The sequence below is a fragment of the Lepidochelys olivacea genome, assembly GCF_965140295.1.
Source record: "Lepidochelys olivacea isolate rLepOli2 genome assembly, chromosome: 6".
NCBI classification, from domain to species: domain Eukaryota; kingdom Metazoa; phylum Chordata; order Testudines; family Cheloniidae; genus Lepidochelys; species Lepidochelys olivacea.
Window position 1 is genome coordinate 39,940,525 of NC_140416.1, and position 16,257 is coordinate 39,956,781.

General features: G+C 41.9%; 2 protein-coding genes across 2 annotated transcripts in view; both read right to left on the reverse strand.

Moving 5' to 3' along the window:
* Nucleotides 1-16,257, reverse strand: part of METTL15 (methyltransferase 15, mitochondrial 12S rRNA N4-cytidine) — a 190,812-nt gene that overhangs the window by 96,918 nt on the left and 77,637 nt on the right. Inside the window, exon 3 of the mRNA XM_084631212.1 lies at nt 2,798-2,934. Coding sequence (XP_084487338.1) covers nt 2,798-2,934 — 137 coding nt within the window. The remainder of the gene's footprint in view (nt 1-2,797; nt 2,935-16,257) is intronic.
* Nucleotides 5,956-7,800, reverse strand: LOC311522885 (uncharacterized protein). The gene is made up of 2 exons (XM_084632444.1): nt 7,204-7,800; nt 5,956-6,528 (listed from the first exon to the last, which is right to left on the reverse strand). The coding sequence occupies exons 1-2, from the start codon at nt 7,586-7,588 to the stop codon at nt 6,491-6,493; spliced, it is 423 nt and encodes a 140-aa protein (XP_084488570.1). The 5' UTR covers nt 7,589-7,800; the 3' UTR covers nt 5,956-6,490.

Here is a 16,257-nt window from a genome sequence, read left to right on the forward strand (position 1 = left end):
GTTCCTCACATGCACACCACAAACTGAAGTGAGCTCCTTTTTAAAACCCAGGTTGCCCTGATTAGCCTGCCTTAATTGATTCTAGCAGCTTCTTGATTGGCTGCAGGTGTTCTAATCAGCCTGTCTGTCTTAACTGTCTCAAGAAGGTTCCTGATTGTTCCTAAACCTTCCCTGTTACCTTACCCAGGGAAAAGGGACCTACTTAGCTTGGGGCTAATATATCTGCCTTCTATTACTCTTCTGTAGCCATCTGGCTCGACCCTGTCACACTGCACTATCTGCTGTTCTCTGATCTGTCCTGGCAATTAAAATCAGAGGCATTGGGACTGCTCACTATCCCAATGTAATATCAAGACGAAGGCTGTTAATGGATTGTATGTCTGGACTGTCCTCCCCTTTGATATAATGGCTGCTGAGCAGGGTCAAGCCTGGGGTAATAATGACCAGCAGTAAAGTAAGGAGAAGCAGATCTAATCCTTCTCTCTGTTAGACTCAGAGAAAAAACGCTCCTTCCTCTGCCTGACTTGGAGGGTTCTGCACTTCCAGAAGTCATCTTGGGCTACGAGGTGAGGGTTCAACAGCCAGGGGAACTGAAGCGGAAGCAAGAGGAGTGTTGATGGCTGTCTGAGTCATTTCTGAGGCCCCTAGCCTTTCAACAGTAAAGCAGAAGCATCTTTGCGGTTGTGGAGAATGTATGAAGAAGAGACGCCCAAGCCACCTGTCTCCTCTCCTCTAAAGGAGGATCTGTCCCTCTCTTCTTTGGAAGAAAGATAAATCTATTACACAGGTTATACAGAGACTGTACATAAAATCTCTTTTGAAATATTGTAAAGTCTTCTAAAATGCAGGAAGTTTCCTTTCCCTGAAAAAACAGTTTTTCCAGAACAAGCTCCCAGGCACTTCAGTTTTATTTGTTTTTTATACCAACACAATTTCCACATCCTGGTCAAGTCAAAACAATAATGTTTTTAGAAATGTGCCTACTCAGCTGCACACATTTATGTGCAAGTATGCATACACACTCTGTTTGGCTGACCATGGCCAAATTGCCTGCAGTTACCTTGTTATTTTGTTCTCATTCTCTTCCCTTTACTTTGGCCCATCGTTGAAGAGGAAGCAATGCCACATCAGCACACACCACTGAAACGTATGACAACAACCACTGGTGAGCTGCCTGGTTAATATTTTGATCTACTTTCACCAAACTACCACTACTCCAGGCAACACAGCATATGTCTGCTCCCTCTCAGCCCACAGTTACCCACAAAATAATGTTCTGCTGCCCCCATATACTTCATCTGGTCTACCTATTTTGACAAACAGGCTCTGATTCTGAGAATTCCTTCGGTCTTGTGTGCTCTCCAGTTGTGTACTTGGCTTCTCAGTTTCCAATATATTTTCCAGAATCTCCCATGAACTGTAAATCATCTTGGCTCCTAATTCTCCTCCCCCATCTGCTTCTTGTCCCTTGTCTCTCACCTCTTCTTCTTTATCTATTCCTGTTTCCTCTCCACTATTCTGGTTGTTTTCACATACCGAGGAGTCAGTCACTGCTTCCGAGGCAAGTTCAAAGAGTTGACTCCTTTTTGAAGATAATTTTAATTATCCATGTCATCTGATGAGTTCACAAATAGATACCTGTAAGTTCTATGAAACAAGGAAATAGGTCTCCTGGAACTCCAAATAGTAATGTGGTACTGATACGTGGGGCAGCATAAATATCAGGCATAAAACTGAGTGAACAGAGATAGTGTTCATGCTTCAGAATGTGATTTCACCAAATGATATCAAGAAATAAACTATGTAATCTATCCTAGTCACCTGTACTAATGTAATTATTGTAATTTGTTAGCTTTAGGATGAACATTAAGCATTTCAGAATAAAAAAAAAAAGACGTTTGTGTTACAAGTGAGATGTGAATTGCACATATAAACTAAATTAAATTTCTATGGGAAAACACAATAAATGTTATGTGCAACAAATGGAAAGGAAGTTGAAAGACTGCAACATTTAATCTAAAAGCATTTTTGCCATAGATTTGAATAAGTCACCTCTTTACAAGAAGAAAGAATCAAAGAATATAACATTTGAAATATTAGCAAAGAAATTATTAATTATTTCTTCAGAGCACTATTGTATTTCCTGTCCTTTTCTGCCTAACAAATTAAAATCTGAGTAATACATGGGCACAGGAGTCTGTGCTAGCAGATCCTGTGACGCAAGATTGTGGCCTTGTTTACTTGATGACTACATTCTGAAGCCAGCTGCACAAGTCACAAAGTACAGCAGGAAATATAATACTGAAACTCAGTAAATTACCTTTATTTGTTTTTTATGAATCTGTCTAGTGTAAATGAGTCACAGCTAAATTAGATCTTTATTTAATTAAAAACTAAACTTTTATTAAATCAATTTCTTGTTTGTTGTGAAAGATTTCTTTTGTGGCAAAACTAATTTGGTGTGAAATACAATTTTTTTTAAATGCAAGCTTCTTACTAGAATAATCCCAAATTAAACTGATCACACTCAGTTTTAAACCCTGTAGTGACTAGCTAAAGCACACAGGGCAAGTAGCAGCAGAGAAAATGAATTAAATGCAAGTAGTCTCATAAAAATTTAAGCCTTACACGCAAAAAAGTCAAAAGTGACTTAAGGTAGGTTTCTTTCTTTTAGTGAAACTAATATGCACATACTGTAGTACTATAACCATTTACATTTATACACAAAAGATAAAGTATGGTGTTTGACGCCCCATAAATACCATAGATAAGGCAAGAAAAGCAGAATTCTACTTACGGATACGATTCTGAAAGTTGTTGAGCTATTTTATAAGCTGCTGGGTCTCTGTCTAGTGCATATACTGTAATATCAGTTACTTTCTGTAGAAGGGCTTTAGTATGACCTCCTGATCCAAACGTCATATCAAGCATACGCTGTTGAATGCAAAAGAAATAATACTGTTACTTAATAGTACAAGGTAAAGAAACCTACTGTTGATTTAAGCCTTTTCTAGTTAACCTCTCTAATATGGTGTGGAAGAATAAATATTAAATCCATTTCACAAGCTTTTTTAAAAACATTTTAAAGCTATTTTCATTGAACATGCTTCAAAGAAGAGAGCAGACCAATTCACATTTATTTTCTTTTGCTCAGATTGTGATCCCACATGGAGGAGAGCTTCTATGCACAAGAGGAGGTCAGTCACTTCTCTGCAACATCTTATCTCCCCTTTTCCCTTCCTCCTGACTTCAAAGGAGGTTGAAGGGTCTAAGCACTGCACAGGATTTACTCAGCAACTTGTATGATTGTGCTTGAAAGGAAATATGATGGGTATGTACAAAACACCAGCGGTTCACAACTTCTTTTTTGGATCCCAACTTGTGATGGGCTGGCAAATAAACTCCCTCTCAGACCTGTCTCCACACGTCACATCCTGCCACTACTAAAGCTGTCTCTTGTCTCTTTCCACTTTTCTGCATCTGCTTTTTATTCCCCTTTTCATTTTTTCCCCTTTCCTAAGTATATTTTTCCTTTTTGCACCCTGAATCTCTCTCCTTCTCTCTCATTGCACCTCTTCTTATTTCTCATTCAAAGGCTACACACTGCTTGGGTTCAGCTGCATGGCAGGTTTCCTTGCAGCTAAGCAGAGTCCTATAGAAGAAAAAGAAAATAATTGGTGTTTGGACCAGTGGTCTGCAGCTTGTACTTGTACCCCTTCTACACTGAACATGTGAATCATTCCAACATTAGGGGCTTCCAGAAAAACAGGAAGGAAAAATTGGTAGCTTTCAAGGAACAGCCTATCTAAAGGAGCAAATGTACAGAGACTGTAATCCAGGCACTGTCTATACACTAACATTAGGAGTCTGGGTAGCAAACAAGAGGAATTGGAACTGCTCATTTATAAGCATAAATTTGATCGAGTTGGTATTACTGAAACCTGGTGGGATGATTCCCATGACTGGAATTTTAAAATCAATGGTTATGAGCTATTTAGGAAGGATCAAGAGGGCAAAAAGGAGGGGGGAGTAGTACTCTATATAAAAATGGACTAACCTCTTTCCGAGTCACTGATAACTCAGAAAAAAATTATCTTGACTGCTTGTAGATCAATGCCTTAACAGATAATGCAGAAGATGGGGTATTAAGGTATGTTTACACTGGCAGAGTTACACAGCCGGCAGTTACAGCACCGCTCAGAGAGTGCTGAAGGGAAACCACTGTTGTGTGTTCATGCTGTCAGCTGCCTATGCAATAGTATGTTCACATTTGCAGCACTTGCAGTGATATTTGGAGCGATGCACTCTGGGCGGCTATCCCACAGAGCATCTCTTCCTCTTCTGCAGCTAAGAGTTGTGGGAAGGTGGAGGGGGTCATAGGGCATCCTGGGTCCTGTCCCAATGCCCATGATGCATTGCTTCACATCCCAGCAATCCCATCCTGTGCGTCCATCCGCATTTGGTGCCATCTTTCAACAGTTTGTGTACTGCGTGCTCTGCCTATTTGGTCTGCCTGAATGGATCTGCACTGTTGACCAATATGCTGCTCGCTCTCACTAACACGTCATGAGCGGCAGTGTAGTTATTCCTTACACTACAAAGGCAAGAGCAGTTCAACATTGATCTCACATAGTAGCTACAACATGAGATTGCTTGTGGCGTTCACAGAGGTGCTAAACCACAGTGGAATGCTGCTTTTGGGCTCACAAAACAAGCACTGAGTGGTGGGATCACATCGTCATGCACGTCTGGGATGACGAGCAGTTGCTGCAGACCTTTCAGATGTGGAAAGCCATGTTCATGGGACTGTGTGATGAGCTCACCCTAGCCCTGCGGTGCGAGGACACGAGAATGAGAAGCGTGTGGCGATTGCACCGTAGAAGCTGGCTACTCCAGACTGCTACCGATTGGTCACTAACCAGTTCAGAGTGGGAAAGTCAACCACTGGACTCGTGTTGACGGAAGTGTGCAGGGCCATTAATCGCATCCTGCTCTGAAAGACCGTGACTCTGCACAATGTGCATGACATTGTGGATGGCTTTGCACAAATGAGCTTCCCTAACTCTGGAGGGGTAACAGATGGCACACATATTCCAATGCTGGCACCAGACCACCTAGTCATTAATCGGAAGGGGTATTTCTCTATGGTTCTCCATGCGCTTGTGGATCACCATGGGCGTTTCACGGACATTAATGCAGGCTGGTCCGGAAAGGTGCATGACTCACGCATCTTTCAGAACACTGGCCTGTTCTGGAAGTTGCAAGCAGAGACTTTCTTCCTGGATCAGAAGATCACTGTAGGGGAAGTCAAAATGCCCATTGTGATCCCAGGAGATCCTGCCTACCCATTAATGCCGTGGCTTTTGAAGCCATAGATGGGGCACCTTGACAGCAGCAAGGAGGGTTCAAGAACAGGCTGAGCAAGTGCAGAATGACTGTTGAGTGTGCTTTTGGTTGTTTAAAGGACCGCTGGCACTGCCTATATGGGAGGCTGGACCTCGCCAATGCTTATGGCCACGTGCTTTCCTCTGCTTATAGCCACGTGCTGTACGCGCCATAATATTTGTGAATAGAAGGGTGAAAGCTTCACTGAGGGCTGGACTACTGAGGCTCAGCACCTGGAGGCTGAATTTGAGCAGCCAAAGACCAGGGCTATTAAAGGGGCGCAGCGCGGGGCCATAAGTATCAGGGATGCCGTGAAGCAGCAATTTGAAGCTGAAATCCACTAATATTTGCTGCTATGCTCAGGAGTGCAGTGCTTGCAATGGTAGGAGGTGATTGTGATTGGTGCAGATGATGCATTATGAAGGTTTAAGAAAACTGCCTGTTGCTTTGCAGGGCTCTATTTGATTTCAATCAACGGAATAAAGATTGCTTTCAAACCAAAACAATTATTTTATTAAAAACAACAACCGGCGGAGAGAGACAAACAAAAAACCCATCAGCACTGGGGGGGATGGTGGAAGGGAGGGTCCCAGGAGGGTTAAAGATTAGTGTATGTCCAGGTATCATATGCAACCTTATCCTTTGGAGTACAGTGCAGCAGGTACTGCACTTTAGCAGGGCTAAACTGCAGCAGGATGGGTGTTGAGTGCAGTGGGTACTGGGTGTCCACAGGGCTGGACTGTGACGGGGCAGGAGTGGAATGCAGCAGGTACAGACTGGAGCCAGGAGGTTGATAAGAGTGTGTTGGCAGTGTCTGGGGGGCGCATGGGAAAGAGCTTTGGGACAGCGGCTGCAGGGGAAGGCGAGCACGGAGCTGCTCGGTTTGTAGTGCTAGTAGCGCCTGGAGTGTGTCTGCTTAGTGCTCCATAACTTTTAAGAGCTGCTCTGTGGCTACGTTCTGGGGCGTTAGGTTTTCCTTTCAATCCCTCTTTTCACTGTTCTGCCACTCCTTCGATTCTTATTTTTTCGGTCACGGAGTCCACCATGATATCACACAGAAAGTCCTCTTTAGTTCTTCTCTAATTCTGGGCAGCCATTCAGCCGGCTATAACAAAGAGGGTGGCTGGGCTCTCAAAGTCATATCTGTGAAGCGAAAATGCAACATTTTACAGAAGCAGTATTGTTTGCAACACACAGACCACTGATTCAGTGATTTAAAACACCTGTCACTAACTGGCTGACACCAGGCGAGCCACAAGAGCCCCAAAATAGTGAGTAACCATAGAGGCAGGGGAAATCAGTGTTCCAGAACCATACTGTACACTTGGCATGTGGCTCCTGGGGAGAGCCAGCACTGAAGTGGGGGCCTTATAATCATTACTGTCCCTACATTTTCCACAGGCTGTGTTCATTATGGGAGAAATCTCGCTGCAGAGGATGAGCAGGGAATCAAGGGAGGGTCTTCTCCAAGACTGTGGCTTCTGCCCTGGCCCTTACGCAGCTCACCTGTGTGCAGCAATGCCACCCTCCCCCCTTCCAGTGACGACAGAGTGGCACGGGAAAATTACTCTTAATGGGGCAAGAAACAAAGCAGCTCTGCCAAAGAACCTCTGGCAGTGGATTGCCCAGTATCTCCATGAGAGTTTCGTGGAGATCTCTGAGGAAGATTCCCATAAAGTGAGGGAGTCAATCAATACCCTATTCGGCTGCTTAGACTAGGCATGTGGTGGTTAGTGCATCATACAGACACACTCCTGCTTTCTGCAGCCCTCCTTCCCCCAACTCATTTCAGCAATTCCCCAAATCAAAGCCACTTACCAGGGGCCTCCTCTCCTGCTTGCGCTTTGCCAAGCTCCAATAGCTGTGACTGGCTAGTCTCCTCAGGCATAGAGAAGAATTCCTGGCTGGCTCGCATCTCTGACCTCCGAGTCATCCTCTGCTTCTGGATCCCCCTCCCCTCCACATCCTCATCCAAGATTTCCTCCTCCTGGCTCAGTCCACTCTTGACTGCCAGGCGAGCCACCGAAGTATCCACAGTGGCCTTCGCAATGGAGGTGGCGTCCAGCTCTTTGTAGAACTGGCAGCTCTTGGGTACAGCACCAGAACAGCGGTTTGCCTCCCGTGCCCTGCGGTAGGCATTCCACAGCTCCTTTACTTTGACCCTGCACTGCAGTGTGTCCCGGTCATGGCCCCTTTCTGTCATGCTTCTATTATATTTTAAATTATTAAGAGCAGGTTATACAAACACCTGTCAGGGGTGGCCTAGATAATATTTAGTTCTGCCATGAATGCAGGGAACTGGACTAGATGACCTCTCAAGGTCCCTTCCAGAACTATGATTCTAATAACCTATTGAACAGTCTCAACTCCCCACAGAAAAATATGAAGGAACTATATGAGAATAAACTAACAGTGTTTTCTGTTCCCTACATAGGATTAACGCGCACAAGAAACAATATGATGATAATCATCTTCAGATTAAAGATTTAAATTAAGATATTTTGCAAGAATTTGAAAGAATTTCCTAGCACCACCTGAATCACTTCTGAAGTAAACATTAGCTTTAAAAAGCCAGCATATAGGAAGAGCCCTTGGAACAAACAAGCACTCTTATGATACTAGAAATAGAATTATACTCTCCAAGTTTTTTTTTTAAAAATATTGCAAATAGGACAATATTCAGTCTTACAATGTTGGCAGGGACAGTCCAAATGGCCACAAGCAGTTCTTTAACCAAGTCAAGGAACACTTATAGTTCATATCTCCTTCACAATATTTGCAGCTGCAATTTTATTCCACTTAAGTCACAAGAAAGAATCATAGAATCATAGAATATCAGGGTTGGAAGGGACCCCAGAAGGTCATCTAGTGAAGAAAAGCTTCACATGCAGTTAAAAAAGAAAAAAAAAAAGGATTAACTCCCACTGTGTTTGTTTCCAGGTATGATTTCTTCTCCAGATGCCTCCTTCTCTTAACTGACTTTTGATTTTTGGAATTTTATTATACAGATGTTGATCCTTCATCTTTTCTCCCATTAACACGTACTTAATTCTGACCAGGTGTTTAGTATAATTTACTGTGGGAGGAACAGTGGAAAGGTCAGTTGCTGAAGTCACACGGACCATCAAACATCCAGATAATACAGCAATAATAAATGCTCACTTTTTAAACTAAATTCTGTAGATCTGATGTTTCACTGAGGTCTACTAGACTGGCTCTGTGCAAATGTGTGTCAAACATACCTTTTCCCTCTTCCCTCCACAAGTTCACTTGTGTTGAACTTAGTTGTTCCAATAGGATGAAATGTGTCAACAAGGCTCAACACATATTTCAGCAAAAGCTTAGTCAAACCTTTGGTGACATTGATTATTAATGAGCTATACTATAAATTATACATATAAGTTCATACAAAAATATAATCAGTCGTGCAAAGATAAAAGAAAACAATGAGGATGAGCTTCTGGTTAGTGCATAAAATTAAGATTTGGCACTCTGATACCACACTAACAGGTTGCCAAAGGGGCTTTATTGTTCTTACTCATTTGTATTGTGGTAACAGGAAAAACTGAACTTACACTCTAAAAGACAATAGGGAATTGTTACTGTGATCCTCCAACCAGGTGCACTATAAGCCACTTCAGTTTAAAGTATATTTTGGCTCAGAGTTTCAAACACAAAGTGCACAGTTTTCACATACAATCCCTGAATTGTACAGGCAAAATCTGTAAGTGTGCACTAGTAATAAGTCACCCAGAAATTTGGGTGTACTACTCAGAAACATGAGTTTGAAAACAAATTATCACCGTAACGTATCAAGCAAAATATTTTTTTTTTATTATTAAGAAAACTGTTTTGGAGCAATAATCAGAGTTCAAGTTAAATTACAATAGTACAGTATTTCACAATATGTTATTTACGGCCTCCATTCATGTCTGGAGTAGAGAAAAGTCACTTACAAATTTTTCCTCCGCTTTCTCTCTAGCCCAGTGGTCCTCAAACATATTGGATCGGACCCCCCTTCTTTGTCTCTGTTGCTGTTTATGCCCCCCTCCCCCTAAGCACATATACTGCCACCCAGCTCTGAAGACAGCACCACACCAGCAGCAGCACAAAAGTAAGGGTGGCAATGTGAGAAGTGATATTTGTCAATATCAATTTTCAGAGCCAACTTAGTGCCTCATTGACACCCATACTTCTGTGCTGCTGACACCACCCCGGGGCTGACAGAGTTTTGCCGCCTCCTGGTGAGGGATTGCTGGAGGGATGGGGCGGAGGAGAGGCAGGGCTCCAGCTGTCCCCTTCCTCCTCACCTCTCAGGTTTGCTCAGCACTTCTGCATGAGCCCCAGCTATCAAAGGCTGACAGCCAGAGCTCTTTAAAAGAAAAGAAAAAAACAGCACATAGCTTGCACCTGCCTTGACTCATTCCCGTGCCTTCCCTGGCAGGCCCACCCCATAGTTTGAGAACTGTTGCTCTAACCTGATTCTTTCTAATCAAATACAACTAAATGACATTCTATCCCCATGGTCCTATAAATACCAGAAAAGATTACAACATGAAATCTTCACATCTGTAGTTAAGACTTCCCCTTAGGAATTTTATGTTCAGTTTGTGATTGTACAGTTTAGAAAATATTCAGTTCTTTCATGATACATGGATGGCAGCAAATAGAAACTTTATGACATTCTCTCTAATACAGTTATACAGCTACAAAAGATCAATTTTCTTAAATTTTGTATACAAGATTATTTTCTACTGAAAAGAAATCATACGATAAATATCTTACGACACATCATATTATTGTGGTTTAAACTACTGTGTAATTCTCCTTACCACAACATTCAGCTTTCAGCAGAATTTACTCCTCTACACCTCTCACAGCTTTGTAATTAGAAAAGGAGTACTTGTGGCACCTTAGAGACTAACCAATTTATTAGAGCATAAGCTTTCGTGAGCTACAGCTAAGCTTATGCTCTAATAAATTGGTTAGTCTCTAAGGTGCCACAAGTACTCCTTTTCTTTTTGCGAATACAGACTAACACGGCTGTTACTCTGAAGCTTTGTAATTAGTTTTCTTCTAATTTTTAACAAAATGAAATTTGAAAAAATGTGATAACAAAATATTCACTTATTTTAAGCCCTGCAGCACTGATTCAGCCCAAGAGTCACATACTGAAACTACAATATTAAAACTGATATTGAAAATTCTGCAAAAAATACAAGCTTTTCATTCTCACTATTATGGAGGTGTGTGTTTTCTTTTAAAAAGAATGCAGTGTGCTGCTTTTGTGAAATTCAGAACTGTATCTAATAAATATATTTTCTGTTATACTCATTAATTCTTTCAAATAACCATGGCCATACTTACATTTTTGTAATTTTAATTTTCTCCCTCTGCTTCAACCTTAAAGACACTTTCAAAGGACAGCGTGACATCAACAAAGGGACTACAACATATTCAAGAAATGCTGAGCTGAAACTTGCTACATCATATATTATGCAAAATTGGAACATTTTTACAGACTTTATGAGGCTCATACAAATAAAGCAAAGAATGAAGGCAATAACGAAAAGACCTACAGTCTAACAGGGCAGTAGGAGAACAGGTCGATCTCAAAGGTGCACCACTATACTAAAAATAACAATGTAAAAGCAACATAAAAATACAATACAGACCTAACTACTTATAATGCTAGTTGTAGCATGCAAACCACAAACTATTCAAACGTAGCAGGAAACAGCATTTTATACATTCTTTGTAAATAATGAGATTTGCTTCAAAGAAATACCTGACTATACTTAATTTAACCAAGACCATGTCACTACTATAGGTGAAACCCATTCCGAGGCGACGATCTCTTCAATAATGTCCTTTTGAACAAGTTTTCTAAGTTCCTCTGAAACAGCTTCCCTGACTGAAAATGGTAAGCGCCATAACGTCTAACGTACGCATCACGTTATTCTGCATTTTAACTTTATGAAGAAACCCATAAGCACAGCCAAGTTTCTCCTCAACCTGGTGTTGGGTCCCAGCTGAAACTGGTGTGTGTACTGCAAGAGTGCTTTGCTGAGGAAGATCAATTCGTCTATTAATTACCCCGAGATTTAAAGCAGACAATAAATCTCTGTCAAGGATGGCAGGCACTCACCTTCCAAAGTCCACAGACCAGAAAAAACGCATGATCCTCTTTAATTAGGAAAGACTTGCAATAATAATTAATGCATTTTTCCTCCTTTTAATAGGATTAAAAAGGAAACAGAAGACAAAAAAACAAAATAACACACTGAATTAGTTCAATAGACTTAGATAAGAAAAAATAAATCATGATTATTCAGCATCCAAACCAGTGTAAACTTTCAGACTTTTTGTCAAAAGCAGAGAAAATACCTAGCACCTTTCCATGAAGTTAAAAAAAAAGTCCTTTGACACAATTAAGATATCAAATGTCAAGATAACAATTTATCTTGACATACTGTTATACTGGATACCCTGACAAAAACAAAAATTCACAAGAAATTGTTATTTGTTTTAGAACAATGACATATTTGTCCACTGGTAAGACAGACCACTGTATCATTGGTGTGTACCAAATCAATCAAGATTAGATCACACAGTTCTCTAAGGTTTTACCAATCTTTCCTGCTGAATAGGATGACAAGAAGACATTTATCATAATAATGCCTTTTCTACATCTGAAATGAATCACAGTGTATGTCTGTAAATACAGAGGATTAGCCTACTAGTCTGCTTGTGTTTCTGAACCTGTTTGCCTGCTAGTACTACCAAACTACTTGATTTACCATCTCATTGCCAGGCACTGCTAGTAGCTGTCTACTAAGTACATTTTCTTGTTTTATTTGTACCCATTTCATAGGTTTATATAAGAAAAAATCCCCAGAAACAAAAAAGCTGCATCACAAACAAAACAATATGTCGCAATAAATTTATTTTTTCCTTCATTTTATCAAAGCCTTGGTGTTCCTATGATGACTCATTCTGCCTAAACTCTGCAAACATTTTAGTCTTGCTCTCTAAATTTCTCTCCTATTCACAGCAGAAATTGCTCATTGTCACAACTCAACTTGTTTTTTCACTTTTCTTTATTTTTAACATATTGACTTTAAATACATTAAAATTAAAGTATTAAAGGATTCAACCTCTCTTGTGACTAATTGTGCTCAGATAACTATGATTTGCTCTGACTTTCTGCTGTAGTATACTGCCATGGATATTTTATATGCTCGTAGTCACAACGATATATATAGTACAAATGGTCAGAGGTGATACTATTTGGCTGGTCCCCAAAAGCTAGACTTACAAACAGATTTCTTATATTTTTTACACACACAAAATCTGTTCCATTAAAAAGATTTTTCTACCATAAGAATTCTCCCCCCCCCAGCACACTTACAGTATTTTTACTATAATTACTTTCTGTAAATAGTTTTCATCACTAATACTCTGTGCACATTAACAGACTTTTAACAGAGCTAAACAACAGTTACTGGCAAAACCGGTTCTAGATACAGTCTGTCTACACACAGCCTGGTAAACCCAGAGAAAGGCCTAGGCTGGAATAATGGTTCCCTGCCTGAAACTGGTTCAGAGCCCTTCTTTTTTGCACAGTGTAGACAGTCTCTCATAACAATATTCATGTAATTGATACGTCCAGTCCTCTTTTCTCCCAGTTCTTTATGTGATATGATAACCCAGAGTGCATTGTCTCACAAGCTGCTGGTGCATGCATAGCCTCCAGGCACTTTATACCCTGCAGAGGCAATATGAGACAGGTGCCCAGATTTTGACACAATGGACAAACACAATTAGGCAGTATGGCAAGTGCAGACACACACAGAGGAACATACAAAGAGATTTGCAATGGCAGGAAAAACTGCCGCGTGGACAAAAACTGAACCAAATTGTTTGTGGTGGGTTAAAGTGACTGTGCTTCTGCTAGTTATGTAATATATTATAGATGGTCATCATAATTCTAGTAGAGAAAAGGTGGATGAAGTAATATCTTGTATTGCACCAGCTTCTGTTGGTGAAAGAGACATCTTACAAAGAGCTGTTCTTTGGGGGAGATGAACTCTGTCACAGCTAAACAGAAGTTGGAACGGATAAGGGGTTAACACATGATGCAAGACTCCACTATTCAAGTTAAAGTAGGCATTTGACACCTCTACAGTCATAGGGATGAAGAAGGTTAGTCGCTTAGATATTGTTGTACTGAGCCATAAAGAGAAGAATGATGGTTCTTCGAGATGTGTGTCCCTACAGGTGCTCCACTGTAGGTGCTTGCGTTCTTGTGCTGCTGACTGGAGAACTTCAGTAGTAGTGTCTGTTAGGCCCACACATGAGCTCTCTCCCCTCATGCTGCACCACGTGGCTAGCCAGTGCCCGAGGCCTAACCTCCCTCAGTTCCTTCTCTACCGCAGAGTCATTAACAAGAACTCTGAAGTAGAGGGGAAGAGGGTGGTTTGTGGCGCACCCATAGGGAGACATGTCTCTAAGAACCATCATTACTGAACTATTTTTTCTTTTACGAGTAGTGTCCCTCTGGGTGGTCCACTGTAGGTGACTCCCAAGCAGTACCCCTTCTGGAATGCCGGGACTTTGGAGTCCGGTCTGTTACAGATGGCATCAGAGACAGAGTTCCCAGTGATCGCACAGTCTTTTGCGAAAGTATGCACTGATGCTCATTACAACGATCTGTAACCCACCTATCCTCTTTTGTCCTACGACTATAGGGTGTTGACTGCCCACTTCATCTTGAATGGTCTCTTGCAATGTGTTAACTTCCTGCCTGTTCACTTTATATTAAGCAGAGACACTCCTAAGTACCTTTTCTAGACCTGAAGAAGAGCTCAGTGTAGCTCAAAAGCTTGTCTTTTTCACCAACAGAAGCTGGTCCAATAAAGGCTTGTGTACACTGGCAAGTTTTGTCGATGAAACTAATATCAACAAGGAAAAATTGACAAATTCAAAGTCACCAAAGCATGTCTACATTTGCTCCCTCTGTCGACAGATTGTGTCCACATTTGGGGCACTGTTGTCGACAGCAAGAGCAATGGACTGTGGGTATATATCCCACAGTGCCTGGTGACACCATCCGTTGCAAGGTCTTGTGGGAATGCAGAAACGGAGCACATCGCATCCTGGGAAGTACAAAATGTACCTTCATGCACCGCTTTGTGTCCCAGCCCTCCAAAGTTTTCTGGCTTCCTTTTGCGAGGTTTTTCCGTCAGTCTTTTGTAGTGTGCACCAGCATCTGCAGTGAGAGGGGATGGATCCCGCACTTCTCTCCTATGTGCTTTTAACTGTTGTGAGGACATCGCGTATGGCAGCACAGTTACTCGCAAAGTTAGTGGCAGAGAATGAATCATAAGCACCCTAGTGTAATTTGGACAGCAGCAACTTATCAGTGCTTTGTGCATTCACAGAGCAGCTGCATATGGTAGTCCATCGCTTTTGGGCTAGGGAAACAAGCACTGATTGGTGGGGTCGCATAGTCGTGCAGGTGTGGGATGAAGACCAGTGGGTACAGAACTTTAGGATGCGTAAAGCAACCTTCCTGGAGCTATGTGCTGAGCTGTCCCCCAACCTGCGTCACAAGGCCACCAGATTGAGAGCTGCCCTTTCGGTAGAGAAGCGTGTTGCAATCGCTGTGTGGAAGCTGGCGAATCCAGACTGCTACCGATCAGTTGCAAATCAATTTGGAGTAGGAAAGTCCACTGTTGTGGCTGTTTTACTCCAAGTGTGCAGGGCAATAAATTGCATCCTGCTGCGGAGAACCGTGACTCTGGGAAATGTCCATGAAAGAGTGGATGGCTTTGCAGAGATGGGTTTTCCTAACTGTGGCGGGGTGATTGATGGCACACGTTCCAATTTTAGCACCACACCGCTTTGCCTCTGAATAAGGGATTTGGAGCAATCAAATTTCTGAATTGCTCTGCTCCAGCTCCGCTCCAGCACCAATAGTGACTGCTCCAGCTCCGCTCTGACTCTGCTCCGTGCTCCGACTCAAATTAATTTTTAACTGAATGAAAAAGTGCATACTGTAATTTTGAAAAACCATTTCTATTCAGACTTTTAAAACAATTTAAATGTCATCAACAATGACACAAACTAGAATCATTCATAATTCATTCTGTAAAAAATTATTGCAGCAATCAAGTCGTCTTTCATACCCTGCCGCAAATCATTTAAAATTAACTTTAAAGATGAAAACAGTCGCTCTACATGAGCTTGATTTGTTGACATGCTCAAAGCAATTCTACAGGCAGCCTGAATGTGGTTTGGGTAGCTGTGAATGGCCTCAGAAATGGACTAAACTTTTAGCCTACCAATAGACTGCATCGCCTCACAATCTTCCCGCAAGTTTCTCTCGAATTAATGCTTCATTACAATTATGCATCGCAGAAACTCGCCGGCGTCTTTCTTGTTTATCCAATTCCTTTTCAAAGGCGTCATCTTCTGAAGAACTGGTGCTTGAATTATCTCCATTTCCCTATGATGGATGCTCGAACAAGTTCAGAGTGGGAGACAGAAGTTTGAGAACAGCCTGCTATTTCTGAAGGATGTGAACTTTCCAAAAAAACCAGTGACTTACTTTCCTAACTGTTGTTCTTCGAGATATGTTGTTCACGACCATTCCACCATCCCGAACCATTAGGTTTGCGCGCGCTGCGTGCACGAGCATCGGAAACTTTTTCCGTTAGCGTCTGCCATCGGACCGGCGGGCCCCCCGAGTGGCGCCACTGTGCCGTGCATATATACCCCTGCTGGCCTGACCCACTCCAGTTACTTCTTGTCGGTGACTCTGACAGAGGGGTGGGGGGTGGAATGGACGTGAACAACACATCTCGAAGA